The sequence below is a fragment of the Bradysia coprophila genome (genome assembly GCF_014529535.1).
Source record: "Bradysia coprophila strain Holo2 chromosome X unlocalized genomic scaffold, BU_Bcop_v1 contig_128, whole genome shotgun sequence".
NCBI lineage: Eukaryota > Metazoa > Arthropoda > Insecta > Diptera > Sciaridae > Bradysia > Bradysia coprophila.
The window spans coordinates 92,208-110,968 of record NW_023503295.1 but is presented as its reverse complement, the minus strand read 5'-3'; the positions used below and the strand labels follow the sequence as shown (position 1 = coordinate 110,968).

Genomic DNA, 18,761 nt, shown 5'->3' with positions numbered 1-18,761 from the left:
CTGGCTACTCGGCCGTACAGTGAACGTGGAGTATTTTGTCAATATCTCGAGTAAATTTTGACCGAATTTCATGAATTTTTTTTTGTTTGAAAGGTATTAACGAATGTAAAGCGTCGGTACTATTTCCGGTCTCCTAACAAAATGGCTGCCGGCGGCCATATTGGATTTTAGTAAAAGTGATATATATTGGGAAAAATGATACTTAGAGAGTTTCTGTTAACATGGAAATAATGTGTTAAGTGTGAGGGGTTTCAGGGATTCCATATATGGACATCTATATATACCTATTTGAAGGCTTTTGATACGAATAGGTGTTTCGTACGGGTCGGCGTTAGCTATGTTTTTTTTGTAGTTCTCCTTTGGCCGATAGTCCACGTGGATATAACGTCCACATAAGGTGACAGTTTTTAAAATCTAAAATGTGTCATTTGTACACTTTCTAAGACAAGGGCTATAATTCCACTAGTCACAATAACCTTTTTTTTCATTTATTTTATCATATACTCGACCATACAATTATTTAAGTCAAAGTATGTACTACAACTCGCACAACATCGCTCGTAATACGTTCATATCTCGTATAAACTACGGAGCATGTAATTTACTAATAAGTTCATTGTTTTGTGAAGCTTCAATATCATCCTTATCCATTGATAGATTTTAACGGAATGTAAACACTGGCGGTTCGATCGTCAAAAATCTTACAAAAAATTGATCCCAACAAAAATCTCTTCGAGAAAAGTGTGACGCAGTCTTTGAAGTACAATTTCTAAAATGAATGATATCGCTAGAGTTGACGCTTTCAGCTTCGTTACGCAAAAATTAAATTTTACACCCAATTTTGGTTCAAACAAGCTGGCTTAGTTTTTCTCATCATCTACCAAATAATTTTTACCAAAAAAAATTTGACTGGAAACAACCAAAATTTATCTGTCACATGCGTAACGAAGCTGAAAGCGTCAAATCTAGTAAATTCATTTTAGTAATTGTACCTCAAAGACTGCGTCACACTTTTCTCGAAGAGATTTTTGTTGGGATATCAGTCGTTTTAGAAGTGTAGTCAACACTGCTTTGTAGAACAGTTCTAATTAAAAAATTGCCCAACATACACCGAAAGTGACCAACTTTTTCCAGTTGCCCAACATACCCTGAAAGTGACCAAATTTTTCCAGCTGCCCAACAGACCCTGAATGTGACCAAATTTTTCTAATTACCAGCCATGTAAACCATAATATTCAAAAACTTTGAATTTTGAAATTTCGACCGAATTACAACCAACTTCACAATAATCATAACAACACTATCATCACAACACTATCAACACAATATGGCTGTACATTTTTATATGAGAGAAATTGTTCCGAAAATTAATTAATTAATTCCACAATTAATTCCTGGGTTGAATGAAACTTAAGTTCGAATGGCCTGACTAAGGTTCCTGCAAAGTTTCATGGAGATTGACTGCGGATTTTCCGAGATCGACCGTCGATAGATAGATAGATAGATAGATAGATAGATAGACAGAAACATACAGAGTAAGTTGAAAGATGTTGATTGTTTGGAGAATGCCATTTTTCATGTATTTACATGTACTGAAAATGACGACTTGGAAAACGCAATACCTCCGGCTCCCGAGCACTTTGGTAGGCGTGTGATAGCTCATTTTCTTTGTATTTCAAGGGAGAATATTTTAAAAATAATTTGGTTGTGATATTGGACATTTTGGCGAAAGTAGAAATCTCGCCTATACATAGTTGCCGCGTCTCAAAAAACTTTCTTCGTTCTTTTCTTGGAAGTTAGACTGCGTCAAGTCCTCCGCTATCACTCCGGACATGATTAGTTGCCGCGTCTCAAAAAACTTTCTTCGTTCTTTTCTTGGAAGTTAGACTGCGTCAAGTCCTCCGCTATCAATCCGGACATGATTAGTTGCCGCGTCTCAAACAATTTTCTTCGTTCTTTTTTTGGAAGTTAGACTGCGTCAAGTCCTCCGCTATCGCTCCGGACATGATCTAAATCTTAGTCGCATGGTTAAATATCAACACAAGAAATTTTGCCAATTCAATCCCGTAAAACGATAGCATCAAAACTATCAATGCTAGTGAGAATGAAAAACATGAAAAAAGTTTTATTTATCGCCGAAATCAACAACAAAAGTCGTCGCGCTGTTTACCCTGAATGCAAATTCGTGAGTCATTACAAATAAATAAAAGTTAGGATCGTGACACAGCCAACGACAATGCAGTCTACACGTTAGTATAAATAGGACCGGTTCGTTTGTGAAAATAGTTTTAGTATTGCAACCTTTTCAATCAAACAGATACAAATCGTCGTGTAGAAAATGAAGTTTTTTCTGCAAATTTTATCCATTACAATGGTAGTTTACTCGACACAAGCTTGCAGAGATAACACGTGCAGCGCTTTCTGCGCCGGAGAAAAAAAGGATTCATCGAAGAAGTTAACATTTTACCGAAAATCCGATTTGGATAAATTCAACGAAAATTTTGAAGGAGATGAACGTAACGGATGAGTTGGACTGAATTTAGTTTCATACAATTGATTCGATTGTCTCTGTTTTAGAATTCATTTATTTGAGTCAAGGAGAGTGTAAATATACCGATGATTGTTACCAAATGACAGAAACGGAAATTTGTGCTATTCCGGAACCGGGAGCGTCTGGCTATCCACAAACCTTTAGAAACTTCTGAGACTTAAATCAATACAATTGCGATAATCCGAAGAATGGTTAGTTTCACAATGTACCACAATTTCGCTGTTAAATTGTACGCACAACTTAGGGCACCCGGTAGTAGTAAGACTTTTTTTAAAAGAACTTCACAATCTTTCAGCACTAGAAGTTTATAAGTTTGTGCCATTGGGCGTAGACCGAGTTGAAGCGGTCCTGAACTGAAAAAGTTAATTTTAGTCACACGATATGGGTTGCCACATGAACAGTGTATTTGCTCACAACAATATTGCTTCAAGCAAACGTGCCACGAGTGACAGCTGTCAAATAGAAGACAATTTTGTATACAAATATTTGTGCAAACTTTGTAGTGTCAAAATTTGTTTGATACACTGTCAAGTCTCAGTACTCGATTTAGAGTACTACTCATGCTTGAAGTGTGGAACTCGGACAAAATAGTCAATACACATTGATCCGTTCGCATTGTATTTCTATTTCCACAGAATACCTTTACTACCACGATGGCTGCTGTAATGCCCTAGACGAGCGAACTCTTTCAAAGGAAGATTGTAGCTGTTTGGAATGTGACGATTCATTGAAGCCAGTATGTGGATTCCCGAAGGATCCAGTCGAAGCGCAACCATCTACTTTCGAGAACTACTGTATGTTCCAAAAATTCAATTGCTTACATCCTGATGACGGTAATGTTGTTTCCCCCTTATAATTGCAATGGCAACCTCTTCGTAAACGAATTTTTCAGAACATTTCTACTGGCACGAAGAAAAATGTTATTGCGATGAAGACTAACTGCCAAAGCGTCAAATTTAGTGATCATTGGTTGACGATCTGGCCAACACATCATATGAATGGATTAATTTTAATAAAATAGAAATTGTACATTCTGGATGGCTCTTAAATTTGTATTTTCGATTGAAGAGAAAATAAATTATTGTCCGAAATGTAACGAGCATTTTGGAAATTCTACTGAATTAATTGTTCATTTGGGTAGGTATCTGTTGCAATAGAAGTCCACGAATTAAAATTCCCAATAATTGTCCTTACTTTTTCGTAATTTTTGTCTGTGCTGCCGAAGCATTTGCCGATGGAATCTTGTTCCACCTACTTCCATTGGCGTCTATTGCCACATGTATTTCCTTCTTACTATTTCCTAATATTGGTCACCAACAGAAAATAGCACTTGTCCCAGTATTAACTCACGTAATTTTCCCCTAGTCCACAATTCACTTCGTTTTTTTCTACTCTATAACTCCGTCATTAGGCTTGTGTCATTTTAAAAATAACTAGAATCCATTTCGCGTCTGGGCCTATTCATGAGTCTAGGAAATTTCATTTCGAGGTTTCCAAGGTTGTTGTTTAGTCAAACCCTTAAAAAAGTAAATGTGACGCAAGTCCGTTATCTTACTTACAAAATAACTGATATCGCTGAGGGTGACGCATTGTGCGTCGAGTCGTACGCAAAAGTTTTATCAACAAAAAATTGACTCAAAAAATTTGTGAAAGAAAATTTTACAACAAGAAATTTGCGTCACAAGTAACAGATGATTCGGTTTTCTTTCGTTTAAATTTTTTCAGTACATTTTTCAACCATTTTCCTAACAATACGTTCCTCAACATCTGCCACTAGTGAATTTAGGAACCAACTTTGAAACATCTCGCTCATGTCGAATATAACCCAAATCCATCAAAAAATCCGATGGAAGTTAGGAAGTGCCAGAGGAATTATCTGTCATCCCAAAATTTAGGAACCAACCTTGGAACATCTCACTCATGTCGAAAATAACCTAAAACCATAAAAAAATCCGATGGAAGTTAGAAAGTGCCAGAGGAATCATCTGTCATCCCAAAATTTAGGAACAAACTTTGGAACACCTCACTAATATCGAAAATAACCAAAATCCATCAAAAAATTCGATGGAAGCTAGGAAGTACCAGAGGAATCATCTGTCATACCAAAATTTAGGAACCAACTTTGGAATATCTCTCTCATGTCGAAAATAACCCAAATCCATCAAAAAATCCGATGGAAGTTAGGAAGTGCCAGAGGAATCATCTGTCATCCCAAAATTTAGGAACCAACCTTGGAACATATTACTCATGTCGAAAATAACCTAAATTCATCAAAAAATCCGATGGAAGTTAGGATGTGCCAGAGGAATCATCTGTCATCCCAAAATTTAGGAACCAACCTTGGCACATCTCATTCATGTCGAAAATAACCCAAATCCATCAAAAAATCCGATGGAAGTTAGGTAGTTCCCAATGAATCATCTGTCATCCCAAAATTTTGGAACCGACCTAGTGGAAGTTAATACTTAATCATCCCAACAATTCCCTACAAGAAATACATCCCAAAACAACACAGACCATTCATCACATTACCATCCATATCATGCAACAAAATATACAACTCACTATACAAATTGGCTTTTATATGGCATTTGTGTGAAGACTTTGGGGAGCTCCAGCTCCCAAGATATGGGTTTTTTCCAACTTTTGAAAATTCCATTCTTAGTTTTGGGCCATTATTAACCTATAACCAAAATTTCAGGAAAATCTGCAGAAACGTTTAGGAGTTCCTGGATCCACTTTTCCATAGGAACTAACTCACTAACTAACTAATGTAGGCGATTTCTGAAAAAACGAAATTTTGCTTATTTTCATACAAACATCAATACTTCGAAGTTCAATATCTCGGCCAATTTTGAAGCTGCAGTAACGTGTGATAGCTCGTTGAACTCGTATGGATTCCTAGATTCCACATATTCTTGGGGGTCGTTGGAGTTAAGGGGGATAAGTCAAGAAGTTGCTGTAAATATGCTCCGCCGTCCTCAAAATTTTTGTAAAAAACATTTTGGTAGTGGACCTGCGTCACGCCCGCTTACTAACGTGCGGGCATGATATGGATTTTCGGTATCTCTTGCCATATTATGTTCAGGCATATTGAGCAAGCATTACCTTTAGTATATTCAAAAATATGCTTTTTTAAGAGGTCCAGTCATTCTTAATCTAAAACTCTTTCATTATTTTATCTCGTGCGATTTACTTTGGTATATATCATCTTCAAGGCCTTTCAAATGCCATCCACGTTAAAAAAATCTCATTCAAATGAATGAATGAATGAACGAAACATTTAACGAAACTTAAGGGAGATTACGTCTGAAAGCACCGTATCTTGACGATGATCTATTACGTTCTCTAAAATTCCTCCACTCGGATTGTTTCTTTTTTAAATGTCTTGAACTCATTTCTATCGAGCTGGGCTTGTGCATTAAGCGATTAAAAATTGAAATAATTCCAACCATTTCGATAGCATTTCATGTACAAATTTTATAGCTAAAATCATGAATTATCTTTTCCTGATTGCAAATCCGTGAGCTATTACAAATGAATAATTAAATGCTTTGGTCGTGACACAGCAAATCAATTTTTTATAACTCAAAGTCCGTATAAATAGGTCCGTTTGGCTTACGAATAATTACAGTGAGCATTTTACTCAAAGTGATACAACTCATAGTGTTGATAATGAAGGCCTTGCTTAATATTCTATTTACCGCACTGATTGTGCACTCGACACAAGCATGTCGAGATGGACCATGTGATCCATTCTGTGCTGGGGAAATAAAGGATCCATCGAAGAAGTTAACATTTTACTCAGAGTTTGCACTAAATCGTTTCAACGAAAACTTTGACGGAGATGAAAGTAGCTGTGAATCGAACCATAAAATTGATTTTGGAAATTCATTCGATTTTCTTTTCCAGAATTCGTTCGTGTGAGTGGTGGAAAGTGTACATATAATGATGACTGTTGCGACTATGATGAGTCGCCAATTTGCGCTATACCAGAACCGGGAGCGGATGGACTTCCGCAAACGTTCGCCAACTTTTGCGAATTGAATGAATTCAATTGCAATAATCCGAAAAATGGTAAATTTTCAATTTTGTTTTGTGTTTGTCTTTCGTAGTTAGTGCTGCATTGGGCTTTACTTCATTTGCTAGCGTGAGATAAAGATCTTTGAAAAAGCTTTTGCTCTCAAGAGCAGATGAAGTACCAGCACCAGACAACCAAACAAAGATTTCGAAGCAGGAATGTGAACAATTCTGAGCCCCCTAGTGGTAGATTTCAGAACTTGCTTCTCGAGTTTTTGTTTTGTCTTGTTTAAAATGGACGACCACTCCGGTACACAATGACCCATAATCTAAATTTCTGCAGAATACGTATATTACCATGATGAAACTTGCAATGTCCTGGACGACCCAACTCCTTCAGAGAAAGAATGTGAATGTCTGGACTGTACCGATGAGCCGTGGAAGCCAGTATGCGCATATCCGGCTCAACCGAAAGAGGCACAGCCGGTCACTTTCTCGAACTCTTGTTGGATGAAAAAGTTCAATTGCGAAGTCCCTGACTATCGTAACAAATTTTTCAATTAATTGCAACGGAATTGTTTCCCGTAAATGGATTTTTTTTCAGCATTCCTGTACTGGCACGAAGAGGGTTGTTATAGCGACCCACCAATTAAGAATTAAGCGGATTTGTCAGCCGACCTATTATTTGATTGGATTAGTTTTCTTCAACGTTTGCGCAGTTTTGGTTCTTTCTTAGCATTGTACTTTTAGTCGATGGAAAATTTTCTAAATAAATTTTAGCTGAATGAACCAACGTTTCCAATGTTATTCAATTTCTAAAATTAAGGGAAATTAACTGTGGACGCGAAAAACTCTACTAGTATTGAATAGTCGTTATTTACAGGTATTGCTAGAGTAAACCAACTTTATTGACTGCCCTATGAGAAAGGCGCCCATTACGGAGTAGTTTGCCCCATGCGAAAATGATCCATTATGTGAATAATATATTAATTTTACGTGAATTCCTTTGCGGTAATTGGGACAGGCAATGCACCAGAATACCTTGGATGCTGCTACGTCCTCGACTGTACGAATTTTTTCGACTTTTGCCAGAAAATATTTTTGCGAAAATTTCAGAAAATATGTGAAAAATGTTTCAAAAAAATCCCTGATTTTTCGACAGGAATGCTTGGATATACTTGTGATTTTGCTTTAAAACATCGTTACCTGATGTAGTGAACAGTATCCAATCTACTACCTCCTAGCAGTATAATTTCACGCCAAATTATATGAAAAGGTCCACATAATTTGTGACAATTTGAGATATTTTCCCCAAATCAACAGCTTTCAGGTAAAGAAAAGTTTATCGAAATCGATTTAGCGAAAATATCTCGAATTTTCACAAATTAACTAACAAACACATTTTTGGCGAGGGGTAACCGACTCGGGTAATTGACTACACACCCTCAAAGGAATTGCCGGAGTATCCGGTAAATAATTGGAATTGACCGGAATTGACTGGAATTGATCGGAATTGGCAGTAATTGATCGGAATTGATAGGAATTGACTGTAAATATGTGGAATTGTAAGGAATTGAAAGTAAATAAGAGTAAATGCTGATAAGTGTGATTATCGGAAAGAAGGACCAGCGAATGCAAAACCACATTATTTCCTTTTTGTTTTAATTTTAAAAGCTCCCGCACAATAAATAACAGTGTACAATGTTGATCAGTTCCATTTTAGAACTGGTCCAACGTCCTTTTATGTTCAAAATATGCACACTGAAGGATTCTTCTTCAGAGGATTCTTGTGAATCAGATACGGAAGAGTTTGAGCCGCAACAAACAAGTGAATATTCATCGGGGGAATGTTAGGCTGGGGCATTGCCGATGCGAAATGCTCTAGTTTCAAACCAAATTTACAAAAAAAGGCATCACCGACATCAACTTTTCAAAAGCCTAAAATCTTACGATGTCGATCACTTGAACGAAACAAAAAATTGAGTGCTTTGGCTTTTGCTGACGTGTGCTGAACAAATCCATTTCCTGTCGAGGTAGGAACAACGTTTTGTGCATCGGACAACTGAAATAGACAAAACACAGCAATTTACTTGAAAACAGACACACTTCACATTCACCATATTAATCAATCGTATAGTCATGGAAAAATTCATGTAATTTCTTTCCCGCACCATAAATCGTCAAGAAATGAATGTTTCTCATAACTTAGGCCCTCAGCATGAAAAGTTGTATACGCATCTGTTGTGGACGCTTGATTTTAGGCACTTTCGCTTGTCGCCCTCAAATCGTTCGCGCTACAATCCGCGAAATTGCCTAAAATATACCGTCCACAACATATACGTAAATTCTGTACGATACATAGTTCGGGAAAAACTGACATTTCCTAATGAAAAATCATGGCAAAATATGTCATATTTCAGTTGTCGGATGCACAAACGTTTTTCGCCATTTCCTGTCTTTGTACGAAAAATACTATTTATCTAAAATAAACAATGATGTGCGATGTGAAATCACTTTAAACAAAACTGCAGTCAATTGGACGGTTTAATCTAAATTGAAATTGAAAAATCTCTTCTAAAAGTATGAGTAAAAATTAAAGATTCTAATGTAGGACAACATAGTTGTTCCAAATTTTATCTTGATATAGTCTGACGATTCTTTTTCCAAAGGAAAAGGCTCGCCGCACACGGTGCAAATAGTCTCTTTATAATACTTTGGCTATTTGCACACGGTGCAAATAGTCTTTTTATAATACTTTGGCTATTTGCACACGGTGCAAATAGTCTTTTTATAATATAAATTCTATTTGCACCGTGTGCAAATAGCAGAAGTATTATAAAAAGACTATTTGCACCGTGTGCAAATAGCCAAAGTTATAGAAAAGACTATTTGGACACAATACAAATAGCGTCAAACTAATTTAAAGGAAACCAAATTCATTACAGTCAATTCCGGTTACTTTAATCGATCATTTTACACAGTTTTTGTTAATTTTTGATACAAAAACAGAAAATATTGCAATTTTTATTGCAAATATCCAATTAGATTTGAAACTGAGGACTCCGTCAATCAAATGTGACAATAAATGAGTCATACTTCCTTCTATAAAATTTAACGATAAAGGAGTGATACATCCTTCTACAAAATGTAACGATGAAGAAGTGAAATATCCTTCTACAAAATGTAACTACGGAGTAATACATCCTTCTACAAAATGCAACGATAAAAAAGATACTTCCTTCTAAAGAATGTAACGATAAAGGAGTGTTACTTCCTTCTACAAAATGTAACGAGGAAGGAGGGATACTTTTCTTTAGAAAACGTCACGATAAAGGAGAAATATTTCCTTCTACAAAATGTCACGATAAAGTAGTGATACTTCCTTTTACAAAGTGCTACGGTAAAGTAGGGATACTTCTTTTCACAAAATACTACGGCAAAGGAGGAATACTCCCTTTTACAAAGTGCTATCAAGAAGGAGGAATACTCCCTTTTACAAAATGTAACAACGAAGGAGTGATTAATTATAAACGGAGAAACTCTTATAAAAAGGTTTTATAAATTGTATTTTATGTAAACAAACGAAAATTTCAAATTTCTTTTCCCGCTGCGATGGATTATTTGCCTATGGGATAGAATAAGTAATAGAACGAATAGGACTGTCGAATGAGCTTGAAGGGGATAAACAAGATAGTCACAAAACTGTATCTGTATCTGTAACTGTATCTCTTTATCGTTGCAATTTGTCACTCCTTCCTTACACAAAATGTAACAACGAAGGAGTGATACTTCCTTCTTTAAGAATGCTACGGTAAAGGAGGGATACTTCCTTTTACAAAGTGCTACGAAAAATGAGAAATACTCCTTTCTACAAAGTGCTACGAAAAAGGAGGAATACTCTATTTTACAAAATGTAACGACGAAGGAGTGATACTTCCTTTTACAAAATGCTACGGTATCGGAGGTATACTCCCTTTTACAAAGTGCTACGAAAAAGGAGTTATATTTTCTTCTACAAAATTCTACGAAAAAATAATCTTATGAACGAAAATAAAGCTTCAGTGTGCAAATAGTCTCTTTTATATACTTTGTCTATTTGCACCGTGTGCAAATAGTCTCTTTATAGTACTTTGGCTATTTGCACAAAAGGAATTGACAGGAAGTACCTTTAGAAATTGAAAGGGTATTGAAAGGAAATTGAAAGGAATTGAACGGAATTGAACGGAATTGAAAGGAAATAGAGCGAATCCGGCAATTAGACGAGTTGGTCCGGTAATTGAGGTAATTAAACGGAATTGAAAGGAATTAGAAATTGATTTGCCACCATTTTGGCCAGTCGGTTACCCCTCGATTTTTGGTCATATCTCACCGAGATTTTAAGCCTCAGACCTAATATGGGGCTTAAACTACGCGTCTGGTCAACAACTTTCAGGGAAAAAAGTTTACCAAAATCGACTCAGGTTTAGTGGAACATTATCTCAAAATGTCATGCAACTCCCACTTTGTAGGTTAAAAATTCAAATTCTTGTTGTTATGAAAGCACTAGGGTCTGTCCCTAGGTCTGCTGAGTATCAGAAAAATAATAGACTGATTTGTTACAGCAAAGCACAGCCAATACAGTTTTTTTGCCATTTAGAATTGAAATACGACGGATTTCCATGTCGATAACTAGATCGAAATGTCAAAAATTTCCACGCCAGTTTGATGGGATATTTTCACACTCAAAGCAGTGTTGATATGGAGTTATTACATATATGAGTTATTACAGCATTCGTTTTATAAAATGCAAAGCAATGTGATCGATCAAATTTGAAGAGTGATTGTTTACAATGAAAATTATGATTTTTTGGCCATTTGTCTGTTTCAATTCTTGGTTGGCACAAAGCATGATGTGTTACACGTGTAGTAATGAGATTTTTTCAGCACACGACCCAAGTTTTCCTTACGAGCGGAGCGAGCTGAAAAAACCAACATTACAATACTTGTAGCACAACATACTATTATGCTATACAAATGACGTAATTTTGTAACGCAACTATTTTTTCCTAACTAGTGTTGCAATATCGCGACTTCGTTACTTATTTCCCACGTCATTTCGAAAAAGCATTGGTCCTAAAAATCGGGCTGAAGTTAGCCCAACGGCAAAATTATGACTAGTTACAAATATGCTTATAAGTACATAAGATGTATGTGTATGTATGTACACTGTACATAACAAATCATATTACATAAAGAGTTATGCTATCGCTATTATGTACTTATGCCGGCCTCGAATTTGGGTCGGACCCAAATGTTCCTCAACTTTAAACTGTATACATTTGGGTCGGCCCAATATGTTTAGTACTTATGACTGCCTTGAATTTGGGTCGGACCCAAATGTTCTTCAGTTATGACTTTTATGCATTTGGGTCGGACCAATATGTTCAGTACTTATGACTGTCTTGAATTTGGGTCACACATACACATACATCTTATATACTTAAAAGCATATTTGTTACTAGTCATAATTTTGGCGTTGGGCTAACTTCAGCCCGATTCCTAAAAGGCTTTTTTTTAGCAAATGCGAGGTTTCCAGCTCGAGCCGGAGCCGAGTGCTGGAATCAAATTTTAGGAAAATAACTATTGGACTTTCCCATATATACAGACGAAGATTACAATCGAAATGCACTAATACTCGTGTAAGTGCTCCTACACATATACGTGTCTCGTAAAAACTACGGAGCGTCATAATGTACTATTGTGTTTATCAACAAAACAATGGAGAATACTGGATGTGTTACAGGACCGGACCATAAAACAAAATAAATGGAAGATCATAATACAACGTGAATAGCTTGTAACGCTTGTACGGCTGTCGTTAAACGGAACATAAGAACTATTCTTTATAATTAAGTGTATAGTTTCCGATCTCGACGTAGCCACACCGTTTTCGCTAACAGCCAGTCGTTAACATGTGGATTTTCAAAACAATTTCCACTCCACACTATTTTCTCACATGGCTACGGCTATTAAATGTGTGTTTGCTCGTGTGTGTATGCCGGTCGTAGCACATAAATAAACATCATGGATATAGTATCGTTTCCTTATATTAATCTATCCATACGCTTTTATTAAGCTTGAAGACAATAGAATTGAAACAATAAATTCCCACTAAATGCATTAGTGAAAATGTATTACCAGAAATCTTCGAAATGAGAAACTCTGTGTGTTTATATATGGAGCATCCCCGAACGACTCCGTATGGCTCGTAAATTTCGTATAGATGCATTATAATGCATTCTATACTATGGCATTTTCCCATTGATGCAACCGTTCGCAATTCAAGATTCTCATCATTTATTTGCTAGCAAAAATTATTTAACGATCTATACCATTGTCCTCTAAATTGCTTCGCTAAAAGAATATTTGTGGTTTTTGGAACACACACACACACACCCCATAAAAACAATGAAAAACTTAAAATTATATGAGAGAGAAAAAAAAATCTCCATTCCACTCTCGGCTGACCCCATAATACTAATATACCTTCTTTCTAATGTTTCCCATATGCTTCCATAATTTATCAAGTTTTTGGATGGCATCCAGCTCTTTACTATACCGCAAGTGCAAAAATTTGTCTGTTCGGTGTGCTACATTATTCTTTTCTCTTTTTTTATATTAAATTTCCTTGGCTGTTTGTGGTTGAATGTGTATATTGTCAGAAGAATATCCATTTACCATATAACATAGTATAATACGAAGATATTTTCTTTGGTTTTTTTTATTATTATTTGGTATGTGGTACTGGATGTTGAGGTACTCTGAAAAGTAAATATACAAACCATACCCGAAAAAACATTGTAATGCGTTTCTGATGTCTTTAAGATTATAATGGTCCTTAATTCAAAAATTGTTTAACTCAACGGGAGCCGTTTTATTTAAATCTTTTTTTTGGTAAAATTGAAAAGCGAGGTTTGAATGCTAAATAAGAGGATTAAATTCGAAAATGTTTTTGACTTTTCTGGTAAATGCTCGGGTAAATGTTATAATACCCCAACCATATATAAAACGGATAATACGCATTATGACTGAACGCATGGTTTAACTGGGAATTGTTTATTTGAAATTATAATTCTGGTTAGAAGGAAATGTGTTTTAACTTGGAAAAGTTTATTAATCGAACGTGAACATCAGACAAATACAAAACACAATCGAAAATTGGCATGTCTATCACATACTTAATGCTATGCGCATTATGTGTCCCTTGGAGCAGATAATTCATTTGATTTATCTAACTATCAATTTAACATATCCATTAAGACATTCAAAAAGTCGTTGAAGAGTTGCGGGAAAATTGCGATTTTCGCTTTGAGAGTGCATTTGGGAGTGAAGCCACCTGTAGGCAATTTTTCTCTCTTATTTTCGGAATTAATTAAATTTATTTAAAAAAAAAATCAGAAAAAATTGTCATCTGAATTTTCCAAGTCTGTAAAATGTGACATCTATGAATTGATTAGTGGCATTCACGGACTATTTTTGGGAAAAACGTTATCCAATATTTTCTTAAATTAAAAAAAATGGGAAAATTCAAGAAAATTAAGGAAAATGTTTTCTCAAAAATGGTCCCTCGTAGCATATATATATGTATATGAACGGAATGTACACCTATAAAAAAAAATATTTGCGTATGGTAACTCTGCTGTTCATTTTACAACATAGCTGAACATTAGTTTTCAGCATATCTGTATATTCTACGTAATTGTTGAATGTTGAACGGAATGACAGTACTATGTGCAGCTAAGATGTACTACTGCACTGTTAAGTTACCAAATGTACTTGTCGCGAATTTGTACAGCAGAGCAGTACATGATTTGTGACAGATCCAAAGTACTATTGAGATGTAAAATGTACAATATAGCTGAACGAATGACAGTTTGAATGTAAGTCGTGTTAGCTGAACGAATGACAGTTTGAATAATTCAAATTGAATGTAGGTCGTGGAAACTTCCATAATATCAAGACTAAAAACTGCATGACATTTCAACACAATTCTAGATTTATTCGTAATTCATAAATTCAGCGGTGAATAAATGAACTGGAATAATGAAAGATTTTTTTTAGTGTAATTGACGGTAAAAGCTGTCGTTGTAGATAGCAGATTTTCTGATGCCTCTACTCGCATCTTTTATCCTTCCGGATATCAATTTAAAGCATTTCATATTCCTTATGCGATGGAATCTTTGATGAAATCACATCAAAAAAATTTATGACTAACTATTTTCAGGGTCGGTAAAATTTCTATTAGGGTACGCTAAATGTAGAAACCAGATTTTATGTAAATAAGACGGATTATGTGCAACTGACGTTTTATTAACGCACCGAGTTATACATAAATAACTATTTTCGTAAACAAATTATAGATTTGCAACGGTTTCGCCGAACAAAATGATCCAAGCACGATCCGACTATTATTCAAACGTAACCTCACTTAAGTTTCGTTAAATGTTTCGTTCATTCATTCATGTGTATGAAATTTTTTTAACGTGGATGGCCAACGCACTGCTCCTATCATGAACACTACTTTGACAAATATCCAATTTGGAGGCTTTTGTGATGACAGCTACCGCTTAAGATTGATTGTATTGTGTGTTTTAACTCATACAACGAAAACAAGTCATCTATCTTTATCTTTACGAAAGAAACGCAGTGCCTACTGTGACTTCATTAGCCTCCAAATATTTCTTATGTTCATGCTAGGAGCAGTGCGTTGGGATGGCATTTCTTGACGTGGATGACATTTCAATCGGCTATGAAGATGATCTATATATAAACATAACATAAGTATTTTTTTGTGTTACTACTGACATTTTCATTCTTAGTAATATTGAGGTTATAGTCTTATGGGCGATAATAAATTATTTTAGTGGTACTTCTCGCTCAGTGATTTGTGTCCACCACTAAATACGTCGAAAATTAAGCCGACGAAAGTCCTGTTTTCTTGTTGATCAATAAAATAATTGTAAATGACGATAAATTCTATTTTGGATATCAACAACTTAATACAATCCGTTTTCTCAAGAGGTAAAAGGCTTTAAAAGTTGTTGTGAGGAATTCTTTTGAAAATCCACCTATCCAAATCGGACCCATTTCGTCTATGATTGATATATACATGGTTTTAAATGTTGCCCTTAGATCTCAAAGCAGGCTTCAGATAGTCTCTAGTCACTTTTGGTTGATAGTGGCTGACCTTAGAAGGTCGAAAAAGGATGTTTTTCGGACTCATTTTACGGCTGCTAAATGTGCGCTGGTTGGAAAGCTGAAGTCAAGTACTTTCAGGGCATGCCTAGTTTGGACTAAGTTCGGACAATCAGTTTCAATAAATGAAAACTACTAATTGAAAAAACACATTTTTCGAAAAAAAAACTAAGTTTCCATGGTTCTGGATAAATAGAGTAGGGTAATTTTTGTTAAGAATAGAAGCCACTCCATTGGTGGAATTTGTTTCATGTACAGGTACAAATTTAGGATTAATTTTAACGAAATCTACTAAAAAAAATAAAATAATTTTCTAGTATTTCTCAATTATTTTCGATATTTTGACATTTTACATTACAGCACAGCAGTATAAGAATATGAGAACTTTTGAAGTTCAATTTCACAATACTGCTCAGCTGAACATTAATGTTCAGAAAAACAGTACTATGGAGACGTACGATATTATAAGATCTCTTTGACATATCGTTTACCAAACACAAGTTCTGAGTTGGCGCATGAGTAAGGTGGTGGACTAGAGTGTCGGAGGTTATGGGTTCTAGCCGCAGTTAGCGCCAATTTTTTTTTTTCAATTTAGTTAATTTAGTTAATATAATTTAACGTACTAAATAATATAACAATGAAAAATGGTGGATTTTGACTATATTTTCTGTACAATTTTTAATTTTGGATCAGGGAATCAACGTTCGCTTAACTGTACATTTATACAGCTGTGCTGTAAATATTACTGCTACGTTAACATAATGTACTTGTCGCGAATTTGTACAGTACATTCGTACAAAGACTACAGCTAAGCTGGACAAGATTTTTTTAGGTGTAGGAGCTCGGTCCTATACTTCAAGTGCTTCTTCTTACGTCCTCATTTTAGTGGATCACAATTGATCCAAACATTTCCAATTTTTCACGTAGATTTTCCTTTATGTTAAAGATTGGAATGTAGTTTAGAAGACACAAAGAATCCGCTTTTCACACTTTTCATAACGAACCACCTCCAACAACGTGGCATAAAAAAAGTGGAATTTCGAAAGAAAATCTCTCTAGGCCAGGATACATACATTAAACATTTACTACGTATAAAAGCTTAACCTGGTCCTGAGAAACTTCGTAAGAAAATAAGGTACGTGGTAAGACATTTTGCATTAATATGACATATGAAATACCATTTCTGATCAGGCTGTGACACGACAGTAGTAGTAGTAGTGATACAACGCTATGAGAACACTATATCATGGGTTGTGATTGAATTTCGAGCACACGACTGGCAATTCAATAATTCAATGTGCAGTCTCGCCTTACGAATCATAATTAAAATGATTTTCAAATTGATACATAAAACTCTAGAAACTGGTGAGCCAGTTTGGTGAGTTACCACAAAGCTAGACCTATGTCAGGGTTTGCAAACTACCATCAGTCACAAATACCAATTTGTCGATGGTTTGGATTTTTCAAAGTGAAATATCAAAATTCGTCTTCAAGGCAAAATAGGGTTTTAATTGCCTTCGGTTTATGCTTCGCTGTCATTTATTTTCAGTAGTAGAAAATTATCCTGAAAGCTGTCGTGTCGTACTCTCCTTTCAATCTCAAATAATGTTTTCCTATCTTTCCATTGTTTCCCGCATCTCCCCTCGGCGAAGATAAACAAATTACAGCTTTTCCCTTCAAAATATCGTGCATAGACATATCTAGGTACAAAAACCATTTTACAAGACAAGATATATATCCACATCGAACAATCTAAAACATTACCTTTCGCTAATAAGTTAATTAACATCTTTTACCGTTTTTCCTCCCCCTATTCATCTAACATTCAATTCACGAAAGATCTAATTAATTTGATAGGACTAAAAGTTTCTTTTTATATGCTTTTACCTCCATTTAATCGAAGGAAAAATATTTTATGGTAGCAATTTTCTTAAATGGATATGGGTTGGTTTTCTGTAAATGATAGCATATTGTTGTGTTTGGCGAAATTTTCGTTTGTATATTATAGGGTTTTTCTGTGTGTCACATGCGCGACTATTATACGTTGTAGTTTTTCCGGGATTTTTTTTTTATTATTTTATCTGCTTCTTTCTATATATAGATACAAGAAGATAATTTTAAATGGAAAATCACACTGCAGCAGCAATGGCAGTCGTATATTTCTGTAGTATACCGTAATGTAGTCAATCGATTCCAACGTTTTTTTCGTATTTCCTTCTCATTTTGCTTGTCCATGCGATATATATTAACAGAATAAATCAGGTAACAAATGACGTCTGGGAATTCAAAAATAAACTTTGAATACCCACTCATTAGAAGCAAAAACATAGCTAACGCCGACCCGTACGAAACACCTATTCGTATCAAAAGCCTTTAATGTGAAACTCTTCATTTCTCTTACTTCATTTTCTTCTCTGCTGAAAAACTATTCTTCCTTTTAAATCACTTACATTATCCACTCTTTGCCTTGTTATCATATACAATTAAATTGCCGGAGGCAATATAGACAGCCCCGTACGAAGACAAATTTCATAAATTCCTATTTAAACAGCTATATACCGCTATATTTACCTATATTTCACTATAAATAAACATTTCACAGATAAATATATGCTATTATATAGCTCTATATGCCTGTATATAGCTCAATATAGCTGTATATAGGTATATATAGATGTCCATATATGGAATCCCTGAAACCCCTCACACTTAACACATTATTTCCATGTTAACAGAAACTCTCTAAGCATCATTTTTCCCACTTTATATCACTTTTACTAAAATCCAATATGGCCGCCGGCAGCCATTTTGTTAGGAAACCGAAAATAGTACCGACGCTTAACATTTGTTAATACCTTTCAAACAAAAAAAATTCATGAAATTCGGTCAAAATTTACTCGAGATATTGACAAAATACTCCAAGTTCACTGTACGGCCGAGTAGCAAGATAAGAGCT

The 18,761-nt window shown here is 35.2% G+C and overlaps 1 protein-coding gene and 2 long non-coding RNA genes across 3 annotated transcripts; all 3 read left to right on the top strand.

The window, feature by feature from the left end:
• The first annotated feature begins 2,304 nt into the window (after window positions 1–2,304).
• On the top strand, window positions 2,305–3,556 carry LOC119067617. The gene is made up of 4 exons (XR_005085976.1): window positions 2,305–2,516; window positions 2,578–2,742; window positions 3,187–3,384; window positions 3,444–3,556. It is a non-coding gene; the product is annotated as an uncharacterized LOC119067617 (long non-coding RNA).
• A 2,626-nt stretch (window positions 3,557–6,182) lies between these two features.
• LOC119067732 lies at window positions 6,183–7,261 on the top strand. The gene is made up of 4 exons (XM_037170844.1): window positions 6,183–6,404; window positions 6,464–6,628; window positions 6,915–7,115; window positions 7,176–7,261. The coding sequence occupies exons 1-4, from the start codon at window positions 6,227–6,229 to the stop codon at window positions 7,229–7,231; spliced, it is 600 nt and encodes a 199-aa protein (XP_037026739.1). The 5' UTR covers window positions 6,183–6,226; the 3' UTR covers window positions 7,232–7,261.
• A 2,210-nt stretch (window positions 7,262–9,471) lies between these two features.
• On the top strand, window positions 9,472–9,956 carry LOC119067730. Its single transcript, XR_005086005.1, has 3 exons — window positions 9,472–9,732; window positions 9,819–9,821; window positions 9,906–9,956. It is a non-coding gene; the product is annotated as an uncharacterized LOC119067730 (long non-coding RNA).
• The last annotated feature ends 8,805 nt before the right edge of the window (window positions 9,957–18,761 follow it).